Consider the following 26,852-nt stretch of genomic DNA (forward strand, 5'->3'; position numbering starts at 1 on the left):
GAATGTGCCGTCTCCTCTAAAATGACGAGAAAACGTTATCATATGACCCGTGCTGACATCCATTATTTTGGAAAAAAAAAAATTGCCGGAAAACGCGTCTTATTTGAACGAACCATTGAGAGATAGACGGCGCCACGGGTAGAATGATAAAGTTTTCTCGTCATTTGGGAGCAGATATCAGTATTCTTATTTTTTAAAAACTTGTTTCGCGAAATACTGAAATCCGACGTTTTGATTTCACCTTTAGATTAATATTCCCAACTCAATGATCTCGTCCGTAAAATAAGCAAATTAAGAAATTTTTTATTACGTATTTAGAAGTGTTGAAACGGTAATAAATAATATATTAATTATCTATAAGTTGCTTTAAGAGAGATGACTAAAGTTTGATTTAAAAGGCCTTTTTTAAATAATTTCCATCAAATAATAAACGTTCTAAATTGCAACTGTGTTCAGAAAATATTTTAAAATATTATACTTATTTAACAAAAGAGAAACACCGTTACTTTTATCTTAATTAAACCATTCCACTAAAAACAATGGATTTAAATGTTGAAATAGATGGAAAAGAAACTAGAGTAGATAAACATTTACATTAACTTAATAAGCGCACTACAAATATTTACCTAGGTGGAATTTGTATCATTATAAACTATCTCAACCACCATGTCAAGCAAGGACTACATAATAAGGATATAGGATATAACTCATTCTAGAGGTTTATTTATTTAAGCCGGACCAGAGTACACAACTTAGAATCAGGAAAAATAGGGTGTCGATCATTTCTATTCGATCCTTATTCGTGTCCTAGAAATCTATTGTTTCTAGTCTTAGTACATTATTTTATTATTAATAACGAATGCTTATTAAAGGTAATCGATTCCTTAATTTCAACAGCGACAAATTCTTTTCGCAGAGATGACTAACGTATTTTACGTAACTGACGTATTCATCACTGACAAAAAGCCCCATCTACATTAATTTGCTAGAGTGATTCGGCTGAAAAGTAACAAGCAGATGAAATAAATAGCAGTTTGTTAACATTTTTCGCTTCTGCATGTCAATATAGTGTTGGGCGGCTGAATGGTTGGGGCCCCGGTTTGAGAGGGGTGCCGAAATTGGGTGGCGCGCCTTTTTGGTGTTTATAAAAATTTTAATGAAAGCATAACATAATTTGAAACCACATTAGCTAATTAGAAATAAAAATCGTTTTCCCATATCGTCGATGAACGTTTTTTCGCTACTATTTACTTTACAATAGTAAATAAACCATAAAATTACAGTGAATAGTTCTGACGGCTAAAGCATTTTCCTGGTATTTTCATTATAAACCAGGGTATATAAAATGTAGTAGAAAAAGTGGTTGGGCGATACTACAAGAATAGAATGAAGCCTAAAGTAATACAGTTCTTCAATGTACTTGCTTGCTATTTCGTTGTCGTTTATCCAGCTTTATGATAAATAAACTAGCAGGCCATCTTCAAGAATTCTATTTGTTTATTAGGCTCTTATGAACCTGCATTCAATATTCTATAATGCAATTAAATTGTTTTCGATGGCTAGTTCCAAAGAAGTCTATCGGTACGATTTAATCTAGTGTTGTTAATTTTCTGGAAAAATAAAATGCGGAAAAATTTCCAGGAAATTTTCCGCAAGTCGGAAAAATAAAAAATTGAAACATAATTTACTTTTTAGGGGTTTTTAATGTTTTAAACTTTTTATCGATATAATATGTCTAATATCAGTAAACATACTACAACACATTAATAGTGTAACATTTTTAATCAGTTTAAACTAGTCTAGAGGTTTAGTTTTACTTTCAGATTCGAAAAAATTAGGTGAAAATGCCACTTTATTTAAATATGCAAACAATGTATTAGACTTATCATGGAATGAAAACTTTCTTTATTGTTTTCGGAAAAATACGGAAAGTTTCTGGAAAAAAGGCCTCGGTCATTTTCCGGAACATTTTCCGACTTACAACACTAATTTAATCTGTCGTGTGAAAGCGACAGCTTTCAAAAAGTTCATAAGAGTAATTCCTTAAAAAATCGCGCAAAATAGTGTTTTAAAGCAATTAAGGTAAGGAATAAAAGAATTAAGTTTACTAAGAACAACCCGCGAGTTAAAAATAAAAATATTCATTATTTTTTATCTTTGACTCACGGGCTCTTAGTAAACTTAATTCTTTTATTTCACATATATTAACCGTGATACTATCAGTATGACCATTATAATTAATGTACTTAAAGTATACTAGTCTTGCCACCTTACCTAGTGTTTCAAGCTCCATGTAAAATGACCATGTACCATAAAGAATTAAGGTATTAAATATGTTTACACAAAGTATTTTGAAAGTGATTGAAAGGATTATTTATTGTTATGAAAACGGTAAATTTAAAACATGGACATGGTAATGAATGAATGAATGGTTTTTATTTGGTTTTCGTATAAAAACGAACCGTTTTACAACAGGGCGGCTCCGCTAGGGGGAGCTCAACCAGTATTTTGAAAATCAAATATATATTGAAATTACAGAGATTAAGATATTAAAATATTAAATAGCTACATTCAAATTTAGAAAATTATTTATCTTCTAATATTCGTTGTTTCTGCCAGTACCACTTAGTCAACATGTGCTTCAGAAAAGGTGGGTGCCATCTAGGAGCAACAAACACAAGGGGGACGCAGCTAGCCTTTAAACACGCTAACGCAGTGTTGTGTACGAATTTCATTGGACGAGCGTCACGAGCCTTTACGCTGAACGATTTACGGGCGGGGGGGAAGACAATTTCTGAATTTTCCCCTTCCGACGGCAGCAGGCGCTAAAGCGTCTAGCCAATGAAAAATGTACACAAGAAAATCCACGACTTTTGACGGGTTGCATTATCCTTGCGTAGGGTGTTGTGTTTGTTAAAAATTCCCCTTGCCCGGGTGAAAACAATTTATAGAGCCGGCCCTGAGTGTTACCAAACATTTAAACTAGTAATTTATAACAAGCACATACAGCGAATAATGGCGCGTCTAACTCCTTGACGGATTAAAGTTACATTTATTTAAATTAGCTTTTTCAGAGAACACATAGCGGCGAAGGTGCGAAGTTCATACATTGCTATATTTATCGTCTGCTTAGTAAGCCAAAATCCAGCAGCTTATGAGTTTCTTGTATGTAATCTAAAAGGGCTATTTCTATCCCAATCCCATCCCAAAAAAACTTAATTTATCAAGCATCAGGCCATTATTCACGTTTAAAATAAACCTTTAAAAATATTTAAAAGTACTGTATATTTTCTTCACGAATATTTAAAGATTAAGGTGTATTTTGCATTTTTTAAATTTTAATTGACTTTAAACGCAGTTTCAAGTTGAGATTAATTTTCATTCCCCGGCGATAGATGGCTCCTCTAGCCTACCTTTTCCCCCACCCGAATGAGGCCAGCCAAGTATTAGAAATTATTCGCGCGAAAAGATTATGTAAAGGCACGATTTTCCGTGTCCAATAAATACTTGAGCCAAACATTTTTGCGTTCTTTCTTTGTGTGGGAAGGAGGAGGGGGAAAATAGGGCTACAACACTAGCCATTTTAAGTGAAATTGGATTTGGTTTCCAGCGGTTCTGTCCAGTTAAGTTATTTATATTAAATTTGATGTCATTCTAAAACCTATTTTGGAATTAACAATTTATTTTCTTAAATGATAATCTAACAAAGTCTCATTCGTATTATTTCAAATAGTCAGTTGAGGTGGACCCAAATATTTTATTCATCGTTTCTTTTTAAATTTTAGCTTCTACCTATTGGTAATTGATGATCATCTTATTTTTGAACCCATCGACATGACGCCACCACAAGTAATCTAACTTTACAATAGCATTTTTGAAACATCATTTTTTTAACTAAGAAACTTGAGCATATTTTGCTTAAATGGAGTAAAACCTCTGGTATTTCTGTCGGCCTCAAACGGTTCCATTACTGTTCGCTATTACCCTATGGCTTTTGACACGCGAATCTTGAGCAAATTTGAGTAAACAAGCTAGGTTTTACGCGTAAATGTAAGCTTTCTTGGTAATGGCATGGACCAGAGGCCATTAATTCGCAACCCAATCATTCCTCAAAAGCGTGGCACTGCTGACATTGTTTACACTATGGCGAATCAAGAATTTGATACATCGTCCTGGGCGAGTAATTAGCGAGATGGTGAAAGACCGGTTCTGGAAAGGTGCGGTATGCGAGGCTCGTCCATCCACCGACTAATTGAAATCAGAACCCTATTATTAAGAAAATATTATGACGGGTTAGCGTCATTACCAGTCACTTCTGTCAAAGGCGGAAACCCTTTCGCGGGCGTAAACGAGACAGTCAACACACCTCGTGTCGGGGTGGGAAGGAGGGAAGAGTAGATAGTGACCCACATGATGACTAGTATAGAGTCGGGCCTCGGGTGATGGCTGATGTCTCGGGGACCTAGCCGAGGAAGGTTCCCACGCTCAACGGAGCACTCGGAATCGAAGATAATGACTGAGCAATAAAGCGGCGGCTATTAAAAACTCGCCTCGCGATTACGGTCATTTATCCGTGGCGTGATGACATCGAGTGCGTGCACACTTTTTCTGTCGAACGGTAAAAACGAATGGACGCGGACAAATCGGGAAATTCATTCTTCAACGTCAAAATGCCGTAACTACAATTCTCTCTAAATTGACATACACATTGATTCTTTGATCGAAAAATGCCCCTATTTTAAAGGGAGTATAACCCCTCCGGTTTGGTAGGGTGCGCTTAGACTATACCGAGTAGCTTCCAAGACAGGGTTGGACATAAGGATATTTTTTAAGTAGTCAGCCTGACTAGTAAGCCTCCAATCTTAATTTATTTTAGTAGTCACTGACTAGTGGGGGTAAAAATGGGGGTATAAAAACAAGAAGGACAAACAACATTTTGCTTTACCCGTCAGAATTAATATAGGGATTTATTATCACTTGAGTTACGTGATTTGGCCGATCACAATTTTTTTTAAATTAAATGGGATGATGAATGATGAATTTATGATACGACATTTTCGCCATTATTTATGAATATTAAGGTTCGATTATTTTTAGTAGTCAGAGCATTTATTTTAGTAGTCAAATGCCGTGACTAGTGCCTTATCTCCAACCCTGTTCCACAAGCCTTCCTTGTGAGGGGGGATACGAGGAGTTAGTTTAGTTACTAGGGTGTATAACCTTTTTCGGAATTTGGTGGTAAAACAAGATCAAACTAACTCCCGGCCGCCCCTCGCTAGGAAGGCTTGTGCAAGCTAATCGGTATAGTCTAAGCGCACCCTACCAAACAAGAGGTGTTATACTCCCTTTAAAGAAAAACTCGTATTAATTACGTGATTAATTAGCTAGTAATTGATCCCCAAAAATCTCAGTGCAAAATTATTGTAACTCCAACAATATTTTTGTATATCGGAAGAAATAATGAAATATTTTTACATTACAATTTGATTTATAAAATATTTTTTGTACAATGCAGTTCGAAGTTTCAAAGACTTTGTGGGTTATTGGTTTTCCTAAATTTCCTAAAGCGAGTCCAATTTTCTAGAAATCAACGTTTTAAAGATATTTGATTTTTGCACCGGGAAAGTTTCTTCTTCTGGGCAATGTCGAGGACTGAAATACTGGTCCGGCAATCGGCTGCGCCTAGCAAAAACTAGTCCCGCGGCCCGGGCGTGACGTGATCAGCTGTAAGAAACGTGTCAGAGGCGGTCATCGTCGTAACGGCAGTTTTCGACCCCCGTCTCGATTCGTACCCCCCTCCTTATCGCTATTCCTAGACACACCGAAGACTTTTTTCATCGCAGACTTTGGGTTTAAGGTACATACTTTTTATTCTCGCTAGTTTTATGACTTGGTATCGGATATCTTTCAAATCTTTCTTGCAGGAATAAACGCCGCGATTTAAATGTCCGATACTACCTTTCGCTAGCCAGTTTAGCTTCGCCTTACGAGCTTCGCCACGATGCTCGTTATTAAAACGATAATTTATAATATAGGAATAATTTCCGGCGACGGCGGACTCTGAAGAGTGCTAACGAAAGAAATAAAAAGATGAACGTGACGGTGTCCGCGGATGGAACAGCGCGAGTTTGCGTTACAAAAGCGGAGTCTACCATGTGGCTCCACTAACTGCTCGAGCGGTTTCTCACCTAATCCACTTTACGGGATACATGCCGGGTAAGTGTTTCGCGTTTTTAAACATTTTTAACTGCCAGGTAATCGCTCTTAAGTCGATCATCTAGCTTTAAAAAAAAATCTAAAAATTGGTCACCATACGCCAAAGCACCGTCCTGCCCACTAGTGCCGGTACAGTCACTGGTGAATTAACTATCAGCCAGACCACTAACAAAGGAGACGACCCGAGGTGTAACACACCGATTTTGTTCAAACTCGGGGGTTTGGTAGACCTTCATGTAACTTGAAAAACCCTAAAGGGAAATGTCTCCATAGGCAACCGTTTTGCCATGGTAACCAAAAATGTTTTTGACAACACAAAATGGAAATTGTAAAAAATGGAATTTTTTGATAATGCCAAAAATAGAAAATATAAATAAAAAAATTATGAAAAAGTTTGAAATTGATTTAAATTTTTACAGGGGGTACCCTTAAAATTTGTCAGATTCCCATGTTATATTCAATGGGAAAATATCTATTTTGTGTTGTCAAAAACCTTTTTGGTTGCCATGGCAAAACGGTTGCCTATGGAGACATTTCCCTTTAGGGTTTTTCAAGTTACATGAAGCCCGAGTTTGAACAAAATCGGTGTGTTACACCTCGGGTCCTCTCCTTGTAAGTTTAAGCTATATTAGTGCTCCCTCTAAGATCATCTCGGGGCCCTACGTTTTGGCTAGTTCCGGGCCTCTAGGCTTAAGCCTATCGCGTCTATTGGTTAATCCACCTCCGATCACAGTATACATCCTTTTCTTTTAGATGGTAGATTTTAGAAATATTAGTTACTAGTAAGCTTCGAATAGCTAAACCAACACAATGTCGAGTTCTACTTTTCTATAACATTTGAAGAAGAAATTAAGAAGTAAATTTTTTGGAAACCTACAGGGTTTACTCACTAAGAAAACTTTTGTACACCTGATTACTGATCACGAAATATTTATAATAATTTTAACATGATTTTAACGGATACGATTTATGATAATTATGGAAATTATTCAATAGTAATCAAATGAATTATCTTGAATACCGTGCGAATACTGTTCATCGAATTTCAAAGAAATCTCCATTACCATTTTTTTCCTAATTTAAATTTATCGTTTTATTAAGTATCGAATACTACGTAATTATTACCGATTATCCGTGATTACCACCGATTTCTCTTTTACTCCAAAAGGAAACGATTACTCGACCGTTTGTAAATCTAATTATTCGAGTAAGTAGGCCCTCGGGTGAAGTTATACCCTCTCTTCTCCCGTCCAACAAAGAATTTAATTGAGATTTAAGCGCAGAGCGTCCTTGAACCAAAGATACCATCAAGAACCATTAACCGACATCTTGATTAAAATCTCCATTACGAAGACATTAATACCAGGAACGCGCTAGTACTGGCCCCGTGTCTTTGTCGCTCGCGTTAGGTTTTATGTTAATTTCGCTCGATCGGATAAAGCCCAATAACTCGCTTTGGAAGGTTCACTAGACGCGATAATAGAGGAATGTATATAAAGTGTTAATTGAACCGTTTAGCTCCAGATGACGCCACCGAACGTCCCAATGACGCCTCAGCGAAACAACGGAGACAATGAAGGCTATTGTTTTGTCGCCAACTAAACAAAGAGAGGTCAACCCCGGAAGCGATCGGCGCCCGTTTCAAATGCCCCCACTAGACGCCCATTGTTATTTTTAAAACGTTGCTCGAACTTCCGGAAATCGACCATTTAACCCGGGTTTATCATTCTGGGGTGACATTCCGAAGGGATTCGTTGGACAGAACTTCTCAGTTACAGGTTTTCTTCGATAGTATCAAATTAAAAAAAACTGCCAAGACAGCCTAAGCGGATTAAGTAAGAGGATCGTGCTTCTCAAATTCGCTTGCTCTATAATGTATTCCAAACGAAAGAATATATAAAATATCTGAAATTGTGACCAATTGTGCGAACTTCTTTTACTTATCTAGATTAATGTATTTTAACCTCGCCTAAGAACTAATTATTTCAGTAACTGCGTATGGTTTTCGAATTTGAAAGCTCCATGTAGTAAATATAATGATGTAAACACGAGAAAAACGGCAATAATATTCTGTCCTGTTTCGTACGACGTCTGAATAATTATTCTAGAAAGTCCCCAAATATCCCATCAAACAATATCATTTAAACACGACCGTTTCTTAAATAAACAAAGATAAGGATGTTTTCAATCCTTTGAATCCTCATTTCCGCGAGTAACGCGAATCGTCCCATCGCTCAAAGCGTGTAAAAAAATGTCGTACGCCGCCGAAAGTGAATACTGATTGGCCCTCTTAAACACAAAAGATTAAAGGTCCTTCTCGGCTAAAGAATATGACGCGGTCCGGCGCGGACAAGACGCGAGTGAGAGGTCAATACCGAAACTAGCCTTTCGCGAAAGTGCTTCTCGCCATACAACGGGTATTCAAAGCTACCTAAAAGAGCGCCTCACTCGAAGTGAATCGCAAAATAGACCGTATAAAACTATACTACAGGTAAAAAAATAAAGGGGGGGGGTGAGTGTAGGGGGTGAGTATTCGCGATGGTAACAAAATGGGTGTCGCCCCGAAGCGGTGGTGGTTGCGCTGGGCAAAGTGGGTCAGCCGAGTGAGAGGGTCCCGTTTTACTTCCAAAAGCTAGTCTGCCCGATTCGTCGACATTAGGCAGCAGAGGCAAATTTCTGCTCCAGATAACTCGGCAGTGACGGCGCGCGAGCACCATATAGCCTAGTAATATTAATCGCTGGCGCTTTTCGCGGCGTTATTGAAGAGAAACATGGACTTACCCCACGATCTAACGAGGTCCGATCCCGATCCGTAGGGTTCGAGGACAGGCACTGACCGGCCGGTCGAGTGCCGGACACCAGCCGTCGTTCAGTCAGCGTCCGAGTACCGTCCGAAGTCGAGCCCGATGTAATGGGCGCCTCCTTTCTAGCTGCCATCGCATTCTGGAGGTCATCGGACAGTCCCGAGGTTAAAGGTCAAGCCTTCGCTTGGATAGTCATCGTCGGGCTCTTGCTCGCACAAGGTCAGTTTCATTCCGCATTTATAAACGTAATTAAGAAGGTAGCATTTTGTATAAGAACGCTAACACGCGCCTTCAAAAATATATGCAAGTTAAATTTTCAAGTTGGCAGGTTAAGCCCGCGCTAGGAAACGCCTAGATGGAACGTGTACGCGGACTTCTCCCCAGGCCCAATTTCTATCTTACCGTCGTCAAAATTAAAAATGACTTAATCCGTCTAAATATTGTACTGGGGGAAAAAATCTCAAATCTCGCATTTGTTTACAATATAACATTTACACATTTTACAATTTTTGTAGAAATATATTTGAAGCGCGGTTTAAAAAATGTACATTGTTTAAGAAAAATATGATAAAGCGGCTCCATTGAAAAACTAGATGCCTGCCAAATTTGGTTCAAAATATGACCGTCCTAATACGTCGTAAACTGGACTCGTACATCTCGTAAAGACGCCATTGTATGGTGTAGGTCAGTGGGTTAAGTTGTTGGTAATTCAATAAATGAAATATACCGGTACTGGCGAATTGAAAACTTATTTTTATCAGTCGCGACGTTATTGAGGACACAGATCGTGAAATTTTAAACTTTTTTTTATTTCTGCTATATATTTTTGAACACAAAGGAACGACCGCTAGAGGCTATTAGCCATTCGTTTTGTATTCAAATTTACCGTGATATTCTAAGAAGGCCACGTGGTGTACTCATTTTCTACAAGTTCTAGTTCAAGGCGAAGTGATACGCGCTATATAAACGAATATTTTTTATCGAAATGCCTTCCGCTTAGTTATTAAAAAAATAAAGCTATTCAATTTAAACGCGTATTGAAAAAACATACTGGTACAAACGTACCGGTTTTTGACGCTAGGAGTATAGTAATTTAGACCTTTTCAGTTTTTAAATTAAGTCAAAATGGCCATTAACCACGCGAATACTCGCGCGATTTAGCTGAAAGTTTTGTCTATGGCAAAGACGGCTTCTTCTCGAGCTTGACTTCGCTGTCAGTTGAGGGTATCCGCGGATATTTTCTTTTTAAGCTTTTGAAAGAATAACTCGGCTTCCCGGAAGTAGCCGTGCCGCTAAAAGATAGAGAAATAAAATAAAATGGAGTCTCCGGCTGCAAATACAATTTCCAAGCGGGCTTTTTCCGATTCCCTCAAAAATAAGACGACGGCGAAAATAGGAGCGCGTAAACATTGGAAACCTATATTTAGGTTTCTTCTTTCGACGAGAAAACGCCAGAACAAACAAAATAACGTCGCTCTTGCTTCTTTGTCGGCGCGGAATTGAAATCGTGATTATTCTGACACACATAATCCAAGAGTCAAGTTTCGTTCTTTTAGCCCGTTTTAGCAAATCGAGAATGGATCCTTTCAGGGTCAAAATTACTTTTCATTCGGCGTCTTTTGAATTTTATTCAATTTTGTAAAACCATAAATATATAATATTTTATTATACGCCCTATCCCGCTGATGGTACTTTTTTTTTGAAAAGTGTGCGCAGCTTGTTATTACAAAATACATTTCGACAAAAGAAATACTAACTTTCTTTTAGACTTGTAAATCGGGAAAATGTGGCTTATTTGTAAATCAATACGTCTAAATAGCTATATAAAATTGCTGATCAATTCTGTAATTAGAAGGTTCAGAACAAGTTAAATTTTTACACGGAAATGGTATAAGAAGGTTTTATTTTAACTAAAAAAATTAATTACTTAAAGTATGTGATTAGAAATCTTTCGATGGTATTATTATGTCAGTTTTGTTATATTTCTTCTTAATTTTTAGAATGGTTAATGCCACGCTCAATTTGCAAACGGTAGACAAGAGTTATATTTAAACAGTCGAAATAATTTTTTATGAAAGGGGGGGGGGCATTTTAATAAATTATTCCATAGTTAAACGATTTTCACGCTTTGAAATACATTCTTAAAATAATTTACGAGGTATGCCTCGAATAAAAGGAATTTTTCAATATCAAAGAAAAATATAAAAAGGCAATTTTCAATTTAAAAGCTACGGATATGGAACTAGAGTAATTTAACTCAAAACATTTATCCGTATACTGGCTAAAATGTATTTCGGGGTAAGACGAGGTGTAACGGGGCTGGTGGACCGTGGAGATGCTCGCTGGGCCTCCGGGGACATCGATTACGAGCTACGCGCATTACTCGGCTGCCCACGGGCCAGACCTTTTCTACGTCTCGTTTTCTTAGACCAGCCAAAATAGGTAATCAATAAACCTATATTTTTCAGGGTCAATGGACGTTGTTTTCGTTAATCCACAAAAAATAGGTCGGACCGTTTTACACGCGATTCCCTCAAGTAAATAAATAACAAGATGTCACGGACATTTCAGTACATATAATCCCCCCATTAATTAAATATATTAAAATATTAAATTTAAATTTGAACAAATTTTCCATTATCTTGTATATTAACTTAATATACCCAAGAGAAATTTTTCGAGTTACCTAGTTTTGGAGATAAGGTAGCGAAACGCAAACGCCTTCATTGAAATTAATATTTTGACAAACCGAATTTTTAGAGTTACCTAGTTTTGGAGATAAGGTAGCGAAACGCAAACGCCTTAATTTAAATTAATTTTTAGACAAACCGAATTTTTCGAACCAACTCACTACCAGAAAAGAACAATTCCAAACGCTACTGTAAGAAGTTCCAGACATTTAAAATTTAAAATCACAACAGGGAATTTACTTCATAGCGAAGTTATACCTTTCCCTAGGTTTGTTTGCGTTAGAGTTCGCTGATGCTATACCCAAATCGGGACAAAAGTTTTGTTACTCAATAAATTGTCGTTTTAAAATAATATGGAGGTTATTTATGACTGCTCGAAATCAGTAGTAGTTGTATAATGATTTTTAATGTTTTGTAACTCCAAAAGCCACGCAAAATTACGATAACTTATAATATAATCGCTACGCCTTTTAAAAGTTTCACACTTTTTGTAGCCGTTAGGGTAATGTTAAAATGCGTAAATTCACGTTTCTTACAGGATGATGATTAATCAATATCTATAGTCATCGTGCGATAGAGGTTATATTGGGATAAATTAACCGATTTGTGATGGCAGTTAAAGGCGGACAAAGGGCGAGCCATTAATGTCAAGGTTTATTTAAACAAATCAATGATCCATTAATTATTAGGGGAGGATAATTAAGAGCGTCCGAGACAGGCTCGACCCGTATTTCTTTATTAAAATAAACGAGTCATTGTGTTCCTCGTGTCGCTAAATATTCCGAAATGAGCCTGAAAACAATGCCACGGCATTAAATATTTCTGCCTTTTGTGTCCAAATGTTTGTTTCCGAACATACGACACATGGAACCGTTGTTGAAGTAATTATGGCTAAAAAAAGGGTAACGATGTGTTTACGAACTATGTCATTTGGGGGCGCCATGCCACGTTCACACTAAAGCCTAAAACCCAGTTTAGGTCGGTTTGTATGCCAGTTTTGACCGCCGACGATAATTCTTGCTTCACACTTGCGAAATCTATTCAGCCCGGTTTGCTTATAGCCAAGGCTTAACGCCATTTCAAATTATGACTAGAATTTTGAAAATACTAAAATGTATCCCAAAATAATTAGTTAATCATGTTTACTATACATACCGTAATATTATTGGACATTATTTAGAATGTTATTCCCATTATTTTGGAAAATACGAGCAATTTGACTTCCCTGCCTTGTCGTTTTGAAAGCGATTCTAAGTGAGCGGACTTGGACAAGTTGCTTCCCGCTGGTTTCGAAAACTAGTTATCTAAAGGAAGCGATTTAAGGGATAAGTGTGAACGCGGCTAGGTGAATTGGAAATCTCAATTACGACGAGTTAATGACATAAATGTCCAATTGATAATTTATACCCAATGCGTTCGGTATTTTGAATTTCAAAGTGTTTTCAGAAATCGAAAACTGATTTCGAGATGTCAGAGCGCAATTTTCGTGTAGGTTTCTGTATATTTAGGCTGATTACGAGATTTTGGAACTAATTTTCGCCCAAATTTCTAGATTTTCCAGTGCATTTCGAGATTTTTAAAATTATTTTTCTCTAGAGTGTACGGTGTAATTCTTATGTTAGTTTTAAGTTTTACGATTTCATTGCGAAAAATTTCATGGACGCCAAGAATAATTACCCAAATCGAATTAAATTTCAGGATTTTCATCGAAAAATTGTTATTGAATAACATTGAATAATTGTTCATCAAACTTTTCGTCGCATCCTGAACAAATTATCATACGATATCGAAATGCGTAATTTTCAGACTTTTCTATTACTTTTAAAAAGTGCTAAGCTATTTTTTTAAATCAATGTCGAATTTTTTTCAACCAATTTCCCCCCCGTCAAAACTCGCGTCAAACAAATTTGATAATCTTGAACAATTTAAATTCATAAAAATGTATCGAATTAACGAGGCGTGGGGTCAAACACCTTTTGAGGACTGTGAGACTAATGATCGAATAAACCTAGCTGGAGAGCGTATAATAAAATTGTGAAAAATCTTCATTCAAGAGTGAAAACGCCTTCTCCACCCACGCAAAGAGAGACAGAAACTTTCCGAAATTTCCCGCTCGAAATCCCGTAACTGAAGCGAATGATACATTAAAAATACGTCCCATTTAGCATCCTTCATTATGCCAAAAATGAACAATAAAAAACATTTTAGATACAAAATATCACCCTTTGTGGTCGCGATTCCCTTGGGGTGGTAAAAAGGTCACTTCGCGAGTTGGCAAATATTTTTATTATTATTATATACCCGAAAGAGTGAAGAATCTAGCTGGCGACAAGCGGGTTTAAAGGGTTTCAGCTTTTCATCGTCGAGTTACGTCTCTATTAAGTTACAAGTTTAAAAATACAATTACGAGAGCCAACAAAAGCCATTGAAAGAAAACTCGAAACGAGGTTCCCTTTTGTGGTAAGAAGCAAATCCGGGATGGCAATTTGAGAAATCGAAACAAAAAAAAAGGACTTTTTGATTTATTTTCCACCGACTTCGCGTAAGGTAATAGACCGCTAGACACTAGCTCGGCGTAACTAATAGGCTCGTATGGAACGCGAATTGTACTTGTTTTGGGGGTGGTGACGCTTTCTTCTCCGTGGAGTATCCGGGTACGTTATAGAGAGTACTTAATAGATGACGAATTATTTATTAAGAGTGATTATATCTCGGCCTTCTCTCTTGATCGAATGGTAAAAGCGGGACCAGCGGTGTTTTGGGGTTTCCCCTTGGGGCCACGGAGGAAGAACTGTGTTGGCGGCTATTTTTACTCGTCCCAGATTTCCGATTCTTTTAGTAGGCCACTTGACTGTCTCTATCCAGGTCCGCGCGCGTCTGGAAAGATGGCTATCTATAAATCAATTTCGTGATGTAGGTAGCTTTCGCGTGACGCCGTAATCACTTTAGCGGAAGGCTAGTGTCGTACCCCACTTCCCCATCGCGCCCCGCCTTTCAGCCGTAGCAGCCATCCTGACCAAATTTCTCGCGAAACCTTTTTAGAAGGTCTAGATTATTCGGAAATGGGGTTTTCCGAGCTATTTTTAAAAAAATGGTAATCGAAAGCGAACTTAACCTACTTGCTCAAAACGCAACAATTAGGGCTCGCTAACTACTTTGTTTATAGATCGGGACGCGGATTGGAAGGGTTATTTTTCTAAAGGACACATCAACATTGCAGCCATAGTCTAACTAAGAAAACGGGAAAGGCGCTCTAATAAAATAGACACCTGAAATTTAGCGGGGAAGGAATTTCATTCTGATTTTTAGAATTTGCAACTTTCGTAATAAAATTGGGTCGCGTTTCCTTTTGCGTACTTTTAGCAAACTGCGTGAGGATACGGCCGAAGCCCTGTCAAAATGCGCTGGGAGAGTCGGGAACGTGTATGTTCGCGTTGGAGTGCCTCAACTCGGATGGCAAGCACTTGGGCACTTGCATGGACGACTTCTTCTTCGGTTCCTGCTGCGCGCATCCGTCCGACTCAACCAACACCGTGCAAGACAATGAGGACGAACAGGTTAAACCCAACGTAATCGAAGCCTTCGCGAAGGTGACTACCAGCACCACCACCACGACTACGACAACTACGACCCCGGCTCCAACGACTACGACACGCGCGCCGGAAGTGCCCGTGACCACTTCCCTGTTGGTGGCCCGACCACCGCAACCCCCCTTCATCATTAATCGGTGGACGACTTTACCGCCGTACACCTTCAGGCCGTACAATTTGTTCAGACCCCATCACAGTTCCATCTACAACCTGGTGCCGACGGCGTCCGCCTTGGCCAGCGCGCCTTCTTCGACGTCCATCGAGACGACACCCTCCCCGATGGCCTCGGAGTCTACGGCCGCCAGTTCGGCGACTTCGGCCACGACGGCCCTACTAATGGAAGACCAAAGGAAGAAGAAACCCCAGGACAGAGGTCTTCGTCTTAATTTCCCTCTTAAATCATTCTTATACTAAAGCGACTTATTGAATTACCGCAGGTTGCGGACTGCCAACGCTACATCCTCAAACCAAAGTAGTCGGTGGCAAAAATGCCGCTTTCGGAGCTTGGCCTTGGCAGGTAACGTAACCCTAACGATCCGAATGACGGTAGATGGCGTAAATCTAATAAAAAACAACTGTTGCTTTCATCGTCTAGGTATCCGTCAGAAGAACGTCTTTCTTCGGTTTTTCCAGTACGCACAGATGCGGCGGGGCCGTTTTAAATAAGAACTGGATAGCCACGGCGGGACATTGCGTCGACGAGTACGAAATGACGTAATTACGTACTGAGCGTGTAGATTCTAAATTTTTCTAATTTCTCCCGCAGCCTACTACTCTCGCAGATTCGGATACGAGTGGGAGAGTACGATTTCAGTTCGTTGCTGGAACCCTACCCATACATCGAAAAGAACGTCATCAAAAAGGTGGTCCATCCCAGTTACAACTTCTTCACGTACGAGAACGACTTGGCGCTGGTCAAAGTGGACGAACCTTTGGACTTCGGCGCCCATATCGCGCCCATTTGCCTCCCACCCAACAGCGAGGACCTGGTCGGCAGGAACGCCACGGTCACGGGTTGGGGCCGACTGAGCGAAGGTAATAAGCGAGTTTCAATCATATCCGACACGCGTGAAAAAGTAGACGAGGATGGTACTGTGACGTCATACCTCAGCGTGACCTATGACGTCAGCTTAGGCTTCCCTTTGTTGTGAAAAGTACCATCCTAATAGTTATTATTGTGGGGTGGCTGAGTGGTTAGCACTTTCGCCTGGTTCGATCCCAGCTTGTGGCACTGGGTGAAAACTCTGAACAACTCCCTCTGTGTTCAGTTTGGTAGTTCTCTCCCCGCTTGTTAAAGAGGTTTTCCCCAGAGATCTAATAATAAAATAATAATAATCAGCTAGGCTAATACCCAAGGAACCACCTTAGGCCGCACTGCCCTCAATCGGCCTTAAAAATAATAATAATAATAATGAACAGCTATAATACCCAAGGCACCACCTGAGGCCTAAGTCATCAAGTTACTTCCCCTTCTATAAACACTTGTTGAGGTTAACGTTACTAGTTAGTGTATGAAGCTGTTGGCTCACGGGGCATGAAGGGCTTGCCACCACCCTCCTACGAATTGTAACCCGGTCACTGAATTAATGGCCTAGCTGGTGCCTTGGGTATTGGCCTAGCTGGTGCCTTGGGTATTGGCCTAGCTGGTGCCTTGGGTATTGGCCTAGCTGGTGCCTTGGGTATTGGCCTAGCTGGTGCCTTGGGTATTGGCCTAGCTGGTGCCTTGGGTATTGGCCTAGCTGGTGCCTTGGGTATTGGCCTAGCTGGTGCCTTGGGTATTGGCCTAGCTGGTGCCTTGGGTATTGGCCTAGCTGGTGCCTTGGGTATTGGCCTAGCTGGTGCCTTGGGTATTGGCCTAGCTGGTGCCTTGGGTATTGGCCTAGCTGGTGCCTTGGGTATTGGCCTAGCTGGTGCCTTGGGTATTGGCCTAGCTGGTGCCTTGGGTATTGGCCTAGCTGGTGCCTTGGGTATTGGCCTAGCTGGTGCCTTGGGTATTGGCCTAGCTGGTGCCTTGGGTATTGGCCTAGCTGGTGCCTTGGGTATTGGCCTAGCTGGTGCCTTGGGTATTGGCCTAGCTGGTGCCTTGGGTATTGGCCTAGCTGGTGCCTTGGGTATTGGCCTAGCTGGTGCCTTGGGTATTGGCCTAGCTGGTGCCTTGGGTATTAGCCTAGCTGGTGCCTTGGGTATTAGCCTAGCTGGTGCCTTGGGTATTAGCCTAGCTGGTGCCTTGGGTATTAGCCTAGCTGATTTTTATTATTATTATTTTTAAAGCCGATTGATGGCAGTGCAGTTAGTGAAACTTATGTATTTATCCAACCAAAGAAAACGTACCAAAGCAATTCTACGCAAAGCACTATCCCTTCGCAATTTAGATGGTCTACGAATTAACGGTAGAAACCCGGACATGATAATGAACTTTCCCCCACGAATAAAAACAAAGAAAGTTCGCGAAGGCGTGTGTCTTTTCCCTTTCAGTCGGCAGCCATAACCCGCGTCAGCTAATTGAAACGAGGGAAAGGCGTCCCAGATAGGCTTCACCTACATTTGCCCGTTTTAGCGAGAAAAGAAGAGATTACAACTAGCGCGTTTTGACAAAAATATTCCGCTTCTAAATCCGCTTCGTATTTATCCGCGAGAAAAATGTAAATTTCTACGAAGAGAGCGTGAAGACTTCGAGACGGTTCAATGACATGGCGTCCCATTGACCTACAGTCGCGTCGCCTCTTCGCGATATTTTCGTATTCTCGTTTCATTTCCCGAGAAATTAAAGCGCCTTGTTTTTATCATCTCTGTCATCCTCTCTGTTATATAGTCTATTTGCATACGATGCCTTTATTTTTGCTATTTTCGTAAGTAACATGATGGCCCATAAGTGTGACACGCAATTTTTTTCCAACGATATTCTGCTAATAAAAAGGTAGGTATACAACATTATTTCAAGTGCACAAAAATATTTTATTTAAAAACATATAAATATTTTATTTAAAAACATAAATATTTTATTTAAAAACATAAATATTTTATTTAAAAACATAAATATTTTATTTAAAAACATATACATATTCTATTTAAAAACATATAAATACTTTAATTAAAAACATAAAATATTTATGTTTTTAATTAAAATATTTATGTTTTTAAATAGAATATGTATATGTTTTTAAATAAAATATTTGTTTTTAATTAAAATATTTATATTTAAAAACAAAACCCGTATTTATAAACTCCGTCAACATCGTTTTTAACAACTATTTAAAATAACAATTTTCGCCAATTATTAAGTTTTTCTACATCTGAACCTAAATCACGGTTTAAACAAATTTTATTATCAATAGATTTTTTAATGTAAATATTTATGTTTTTAAATAAAATATTTTTGTGCACTTGAAATAACGTTGTATAAATAAATTTATATTAGTATATTTGCGCAAGTTGAAGCTAAAATTTTAACCGATTATAAAAAAATAAACTATATTATGTTTCGCCAATGACTAGGGATGCACCGATATATCGGCCTATTTTTCTAATATCGATATCGGCTTCGCTTAAGCCGATATTGGCCGATACCGGTATTAGAAAAATATTTTCAGAAGACATTTAAAAATAAGAAAATTATCGATTGACTAACTAATGATAATATTTTATTTGAATGGCCGCTCCATGGACTTCAGAAGCTAGATCATACCTTTTGTTAATACAGGGGGTTACGAGTGTAAACAAATAAAAAACAACGATATTCGATTTGTGATAGACAATATGTATCAAGTAAAATAGAAACATATTCGGATATGCTCTTGCAAATGTTTTGAATGAAAAATTAGAATAAAATGGTATGACAGTGCACTCAACCGTCTTTTACAATGATTTTATCAAATACACAACTGTCATGATATAGAACTTTGTTAATATCGGCCCTTATTAAGGGGTTTTCCCCGAGATACTCGGTTTCCCCCGAGATCTTCGGTTTCCCCTACCATAAAGCTTGTTGAGGCTAACGGTAATAGTTAGTGTAATGAGCTGTTGGCTCGCGTAGCATGAAGGGCTTGCCGCCACCCTCCTACGCATTGTAACCCGGCCACCTGAATTAAAGCCTTTAAAAGTCGCTCGATGACTTAGGCCGTGGGTGGGGCCTTGGATATTAGCCTAGCTGATTATTATTTTTTTATTATTTTATTATCGGCCACGAATAGCCGATATATCAGCTGTACCCATATCCGTGCATCCCTACCTCGATCCCTACCAATGACAACATAAATATTATTTATAATGTTTGAGAGTTTTTACTAGCCTTTGGAACTCTGGTCTTGTACGCGGACGAACCAACGCCAAATGAAAATTGAAACGGTTTCAAAAGTAACATTACTCTTAACGTTGTCAAAATAATGATGAATTAGCTAATCGGAACGTAATTTTTTTACTATTTTGTATTTGAGACCGAAACGCGTTTTTATCGTATTTATCGTCATCGAAACTAGGCTGGCAGTGACTCTGCCAACAAAGTGTGACGAGTTTCCGGTTCCGATTACGTAATCACTTTCCGGCAGTCTACCGTTAACCGATATCGTTCAGTGACATACTAATGTCTATCCAGGCGCGGTTCTAGAAAATTATTCTTAGGTGGGCCCATACTTCACGAAATAATGGGGGGTGGGGGAGGAAATCAAATGGATGTTTATAGGGGTTTTCCCCCGAGTTCTTCAGTTTCCCCTTTCCATAAAAACTTGTACAGGTTAACGGTAATAGTTAGTGTAGGGAGCTGTTGGATCGCGTGGCACGAAGGGCTGGCCACCACCCTCCTACGCATTGTAACCGGCCACCCGAATGACTTGGGCCTAAAGTGTTGCCAAGGGTATTAGCCTAGTTGATAATTATTAATTAGTCTAGTTGATAAATTATAAATCTTCGGGTGGACACGGGTTCATTGGGCCACCCCTAGAGCCTTAATTAGTCTAGCTGATAAATTATAAATCTCATTGGGCCACCCCCTAAAGCCGCGCCTGTGTCTATCGCGTATTTTAATTTACTTATGGTAGCGTTTTTTGTTTCCAGGTGGAATTTTGCCTTCCGTTTTGCAACAGGTGCAAGTGCCGATCGTAAGCAACGAAAAGTGCAAGAACATGTTCCTAGCTGCCGGACGCCATGAATATATTCCAGAGATATTCATGTGCGCCGGACACGAAGAAGGTGGCCACGATAGTTGCCAGGTAAGACCCCTCGCAACATTTGACTTATTAGCCCCTTTCGTAACCCCTCTATCGATAAAAGGATTCTCTCGTATTTAGGGTGAAAATTTACGCAAAAGACCTAAAGGTTTTGTGTACAGAAAGTAAACAAATATTACCGTTTTATAAGAACCAGTTTCGCTTGTACACGTTTGTTAAATAAGGATCTCGTATGTTAGGTAGGCTTCAGTCTAACCGTAATTTTGTTAGGGGCTCCCATATAGAAAATGGGCCCCCAACCCCCTACAATTCTCAATATCGTATACATTACTTCACCTGAAAATGTAAAATGTAAAAATTCTACTTCGTTGGGCTATTTAATTATTTAAAATTTACAGTTTTCCTATCAAATAGTTTAGTTATTCTAGCCTACCTTGAAAATAATCCTGGATCCGTCAGGTTCTCATACAACGTCGTTAGGCAAAATCATAATATTAATTCAAGTAGAAAAATATTTAAACTACCGTTTTGGGAACAATTTTAGAGTTAGTGTTACGTATGACCAGAGGTATATTATATAACTCTACATCTCGGTATACTGCCATCGTTATTCGCATTCTGAAACATGTGGCTCCCGCTTATTTTTATAAACGTATTGCTAAGAGAAAAATAGTTATAGGAAAATTTTTATTAGTTATTTAACTTATTTCCTAAACTATTTGATAGGAAAACTGTAATTTTTAAATAATTAAATGTACGCGATGAGTTTTTAGCCATGATGGCGGGCCCATAGCAAACTATAACGGTACAGTTTCGTTTTTGCATCGTAAAATGAATTCTTATCTCGTAAATCTTATATTAAATACTTCTGGTATTAATGGTGAACAGGACTGGATTGCTAATTTACATTCTATATAGTACTTAAATTTTAGACTGCCTCGAGTTTGAATTAAACCAACCTTAAAGTTACCGTCCCAATCGAAACTACCTCTTGAACTAGCAAAGCCGCGAATCAAACGGGCCCAGAACGTCCGATTTTTGGGAGGCATAGGTTAGTGTTCTATTTCCCAGTTGATGTGTCGTAGAATTTCCAACTTCACCAGTTAAATCGGGTTGTTGATTTTATTACCTGTTGTTAAATTTCAGTGGATTTATTATTCATGGGCAGAAAAGAAAATTAATTTTGATAGAACAACGAAAGAGACCTTCAGAACATGGGACGGTAATTCGTGACCTCGGTAGTTCAATGATAGTGGCGTTTGTGATGGTACAATAAGGGTTGGTGGTTCGATTCCACCTCGAGGCAGTGGAAGTTTTTCACCCTCGAGGTTGTGGGAAGAGCATACTAATCAAAAAGTTATTCAAATTAATTCAATCTTTCTTGGTGCATAAATTAAAGTTTTCCGCAATTCCTTATGTTTCGGGATGTTGGAAAAAACATAAAACTTTATGTGGAATTTTAACGAATTTAAAAGCTAACCCCAAAGGTTTTCGATAATTTTTAATTTTTTGGGCCCTCTTGGTAGATTTGAAGGAACGCCTTTAAAATATCAGTGTAAGCTACCAGTGATGCCTAGGGGGCCCACCAAGAGGAAGGGTCAGTACCGGATTTACTGAAGGTGGGGCCCTAGGCAGATTTTGGTGGGGGCCTATGTAAGGAAAGCCTAAAAACTCCAAACTCGCGTGTCCCGAAGCTGAGCTTATGTCACGCGAATAATGATTTTTCGAACAATAAAGCAACAAGCCTGATATGTTTTTCTCTTAAACCGAATAAGAGAAAAATCCATTGATTTCATCAGTGGTTGGGGCCTTCTATTGGTGGGGCCCATAGGCCTTGACCTAGTAGGCCTAATCCTTAATCCGGCACCGTGAAGGGCCCATGCACCCACAAAGCGGATACGATTTCGAGCGGCCCAAAGAAGCTCGAAGCTTAGGGTCCCTACCATGGGTTAACTGTAGGCCGTAGCATACCTAGCCTTCCCCTTTAACTATCCCTGTCATGAGTCATGGCCATCACATTGACCACATTTATTGTCATAGTAAACAAGATGGCGGCCGAATAGCGTACAAAGTTAGGCTGAAATAGGTTCAGATTATTTTCAATAATTGTGACTAATGTTGGACATTTTCAGGGTGACTCCGGAGGGCCACTACAGGTTCAGGGTGAGGACGGACGCTGGTTCTTGGCGGGAATCATCTCGTGGGGCATAGGCTGCGCGGAGAAGAATCTTCCGGGAGTGTAAGAACAGAAGCGAAATAAAGCATCTCTTAGGGAAAAATATCCATCTACCTAGCTGTTAATGATATTATTTTTTATATTATTGAAACGTCTAACTTCACAGGTTTTTTCGGAAGAAAATCTATTGCGGCTAAAGTCAATATAAAATCAGTTCATTGGGAAAATATTGTTTATACATAAATATATATGTTTCCATAATTCTATAATATTGTACCATAACTTTGTCACTTTGGCGAATATTTTACTGAGAGCTAGTAACCGAGTGACGTCATCACAAGAAGAAAATCTCCCCCTAGCGAGGCGCGGTCAAAGGCTTCGTGTGACGCGTTAGCAAGCGGACGCAAAACGACGATGAAGCCCGCAATGCAGTCTGTCTTGTGAATAGCTCCTAGTAAAACTTTTGCATGTAAAGAATAGGAAGTGTTACACTAATGTAACAATATTATACACTTATGGTGTTACTAAACGTATTGGCTCATAATAATCTTACAACGCAAATTATATTTTTCGAGCAATCCTTAGCCAAAGAAATTGGTAATACCATATATAATATAATAATAGTATATAGTAAAGTTGTTTAAATAAAGCACTTTACACATTACGCGGTATATTTAGGGCTGTTTATAACGATGGATACTTCTCTACAATATATTATACACTCTTGATGTTACTAGAATACGAGCAATTCTCACAATAATTCTCTCTTACAGGTGCACGAGAATTTCGAAATTCGCGGACTGGATAGTGAAAAATATCGCGTAGTGTCCATTGGAACATTTCTGATATTGTTAATCGTGTGTAATATTTGATGTTGGTATTCCAAAGAGACTCGATAAAAACGCGCGACTAGAGTTCTAATTGAATATTTCACCGCGAATTGAAGTGCGCGTTACTGTTAACGAAAGGACGTTTGAATCCGCTTCACAGACGAAACAATTTTGTACCGTGGCGGATGCGCAATAGTAAGCGTATGTTTTTGTTTATAAATAGGAGTCGTAATTATACAAATGAAATTTTGTAAAAACAAAATACAAAATTTAAAGAAAAAAACATTTTATGGTAGAATATATTTTCTTACCGTCCCCTGATTTTTTTTGGCAATTTTTAAACCCCACCAAAATGATTATTTTTTATAGCTTTTACAATCCTCTTTTACAATTTTCAATTTCCAAGTATTGTAATTTATTGTTATTTCAGCAAGAACAGAAAATAAAAACTTTTAAAGCACCATTGGTTTATTGCTTCTGTCGAGTTTATCAAAGGGGATTTAAACTTAATTTAAATTTAATTTACGACGAAAAATTTGTCTCTGCTTAGCCACGTACTGATCATTGGGGAAACAGACCTTATCTTTAAAAAATAAAAACTACACATAGTGTTATTGTTACTTATGATATTTCATCTAAGGTGGATTTTGACTTGAGACTACTAAATTTGCCTTTTCAGTTTATATAGAGCCACTGAAAAAGTTAATTGGTCAGAAGTTGTCTGCCATTGTTTGATTGGGGCTGTTTTTAAATAAGAGCACACGCGTATCGATAGAAGCGTATGCTATAATGAATGACGAGGGTAGTGGTAGTTACTTAAATTTAAAACTTAAATTTTTAACTAATTTTATTTAAATAATAATTTTTATAAGCCCTTGAGTTATAAATTCGAAAATATTTTAATTAACATAAATTTTTTCAAGCCCTTTAAAGGGTTAAAGGGGAACGGTCAAGCTTTAACCAGTTAGATAGCCCTATAGCCCATTAAAAACTAAAATTATGGCGAAAACCGCATCAAAAAATATTGAGTGGTTAATTTTTAATAAAATAAAGAAATTTCGGGAAATCGAAAAGCGCGCGTCCGCCGCGACACCTGGTGAGAAGTCGGTGAGACAGAAAAACAACGTAAAAGCGAGCGCTGCAGCAGCTGAAGACGCGAAAAATTTGTTTTTCACGCGCGGCGCGTTCCAGTTATAAGAGACTTAAGCCTAAATTGCGCAATTTTAAAAGTCAGGATAGTTCGCAAATCGCTCATACGGGGTTAGGGGCGCTGGCGGCAGCCCCTAAGATGGCGGCGAAAATTCAAACCCAAACACCTGGCGTTATTTTTCGTTTCAAACTTTTGGGCCAAAAGCTATTTTATATTGAACGTTTTGTTAATCTTTTCATACGGAAATAAGGCCATATTTGGAAAAGCTTGGCCGTTCCCCTTTAAGTCAATATCGGTGTCCAATAATGTAATCGAATAGTATTTCACTTTATCTAAAATACTATACTTTTGGAGCAGACCGAAAACTTCCTGCCTTCGGTACTTGGTCGCAGCTAACCGCGACTTCTAGTATAGCTTTATTAGCTAAACACCGACTACAGGAAAACATAAAATAGGATATCCTTCAATCTAAACAAGAGCTCACATTTTCAAATCTTAGTTATAATGTATACAATTTTGTTTTGGTTTTTAAATTTTCGTGAAACAATTTTCTTTGCGAATAAAAGTCAATGTAGGGATGTTTGAAGCTGATTTATGCAAAATTATTTTGCATTACTACTTGAAGCGAATGTTAAAGGCCTAGTATTTATTCTGCCTGTCCGCCTGGAAATTTTCTTACCCTTGATGCTTCCCCTTGCATTTATGCTTACCGCAAAATGTATTTTTTTATAAAAAAAAGGTATAGTCGTTTTAAAATATCCGGTAGTTTTTTCAGCGAACCAGGCGTATATAATAAATTACGTTTTTCAGACGTTTTTAAGCCCTACAAAAATGGTTTCTAGGTTTTAAGTCAAAAGGCCGAGAACAGAGATCCCATTTTCTCGTGTGCGAATTTTGACCCCCGCAAAATTGAGTGACAGCGTGGACAGCTTGACCGACGGCTCTGACTGTTTTTGAATAGAATCATGACAATGACTCAGCATAAGAAAAGAGGTAAGATACAATACAGGGAATTGTCCAGGCGGTCACTCAAGCTGTAAGAGTTGACAATCAAGTTGTCAGAGATGTCAATCATTTGTCAGAGATGTCAATCAGTTGTCAGAGATGTCAATCAGTTGTCAGAGATGTCAATCAGTTGTCAGAGATGTCAATCAGTTGTCAGAGATGTCAATCAGTTGTCAGAGATGTCAATCAGTTGTCAGAGATGTCAATCAGTTGTCAGAGATGTCAATCAGTTGTCAGAGATGTCAATCAGTTGTCAGAGATGTCAATCAGTTGTCAGAGATGTCAATCATTTGTCAGAGATGTCAATCAGTTGTCAGCGATGTCAATCATTTGTCAGAGATGTCAATCAGTTGTCAGAGATTTCAATCATTTGTCAGAGATGTCAATCAGTTGTCAGAGATGTCAATCAGTTGTCAGAGATGTCAATCAGTTGTCACTCTTCCAAAAATTAAGTGCAGGATAAGAGGGGTAGAAATTCGCCCTGTTCTCGGTCTTTTGTTTTGAAAGTTATTGGAATTTCAGCAAACCAATAACATGTAATATGCGGGGGGGGGGGGTATTAAAGAACCCTAAAACTAATTCAATTTATGGGTTCATTTTCGCCATTTAAGTAAATGCCATGAAATTACGATAAAAATGCCTCGAAAGAACAGGTGAAACTATATTTTAGCTTGGTCAACTTGTCTCTCTCTTTTCACAATTCTGGGTGCAATACCGCCATCTACCAACAGATAATAGCGAATTGTTTGTTTTGATTTAAATTTCGCAAATGAAATACGATGTACATGTAGGTAAAATATAGTTGTAATACTTCGAAATTCCACTTAGATTATGTGATAATTTATTTGCTAATTGTATTTAAAATAAATTGCTTTTAAAATAAATAAAAAATGCGTAGATTTTCGCTTGCTTTTTTGAAATTCCAAAGTTGATTTTCACCGATTAAGAGATTATCAAAGAATAAAAACGAAAATATTTGTTCATCTAATTTTTTAATGTGTAGATCAGATTTCGTTTCGTTTCTGGTAAAATAGTTAATTTTTTGGGAGTTATAACTATTTTGTTGAGTGCAAATGTTTTATTAACCCGCTGGTTATTATTTTAATAAATCTTAAATATGATAAATAAACTCAAAATCATACATTTTGACAATATTTAAATCCATTTTTATAAGAGTGTTGAAATATAAAAGGATGATGTTTTATTTTATTTACTAATTAATAAGTTAA

At 38.3% G+C, this 26,852-nt stretch overlaps 1 protein-coding gene across 1 annotated transcript; it reads left to right on the forward strand.

Annotated features, from left to right (window-relative positions):
* The first annotated feature begins 8,543 nt into the window (after positions 1-8,543).
* On the forward strand, positions 8,544-23,929 carry LOC149922202 (serine proteinase stubble-like). Its single transcript, XM_090164271.1, has 9 exons — positions 8,544-8,707; positions 9,033-9,239; positions 15,074-15,673; positions 15,738-15,817; positions 15,896-16,002; positions 16,067-16,335; positions 20,350-20,504; positions 22,595-22,701; positions 23,412-23,929. Exons 2-9 carry the CDS (start codon positions 9,128-9,130, stop codon positions 23,461-23,463), a joined length of 1,482 nt encoding a protein of 493 aa, XP_090020397.1. The 5' UTR covers positions 8,544-8,707; positions 9,033-9,127; the 3' UTR covers positions 23,464-23,929.
* Positions 23,930-26,852: the final 2,923 nt, after the last annotated feature.

The sequence above is a fragment of the Leiobunum rupestre genome, chromosome 11 (assembly GCF_980474605.1).
Source record: "Leiobunum rupestre chromosome 11, qqLeiRupe1.1.hap1, whole genome shotgun sequence".
Taxonomy (NCBI): Eukaryota; Metazoa; Arthropoda; class Arachnida; order Opiliones; family Sclerosomatidae; genus Leiobunum; species Leiobunum rupestre.

Bases quoted from the DNA above. Each gene is read 5' to 3' on its own strand.
- LOC149922202 (XM_090164271.1), top strand. From the start codon at position 9,128: ATGGGCGCCTCCTTTCTAGCTGCCATCGCATTCTGGAGGTCATCGGAC. The intron at 9,240-15,073 runs GTCAGTTTCATT...GCGTACTTTTAG, and splicing joins CGGGCTCTTGCTCGCACAAG to CAAACTGCGTGAGGATACGG. The intron at 15,818-15,895 runs GTAACGTAACCC...TTCATCGTCTAG, and splicing joins TCGGAGCTTGGCCTTGGCAG to GTATCCGTCAGAAGAACGTC.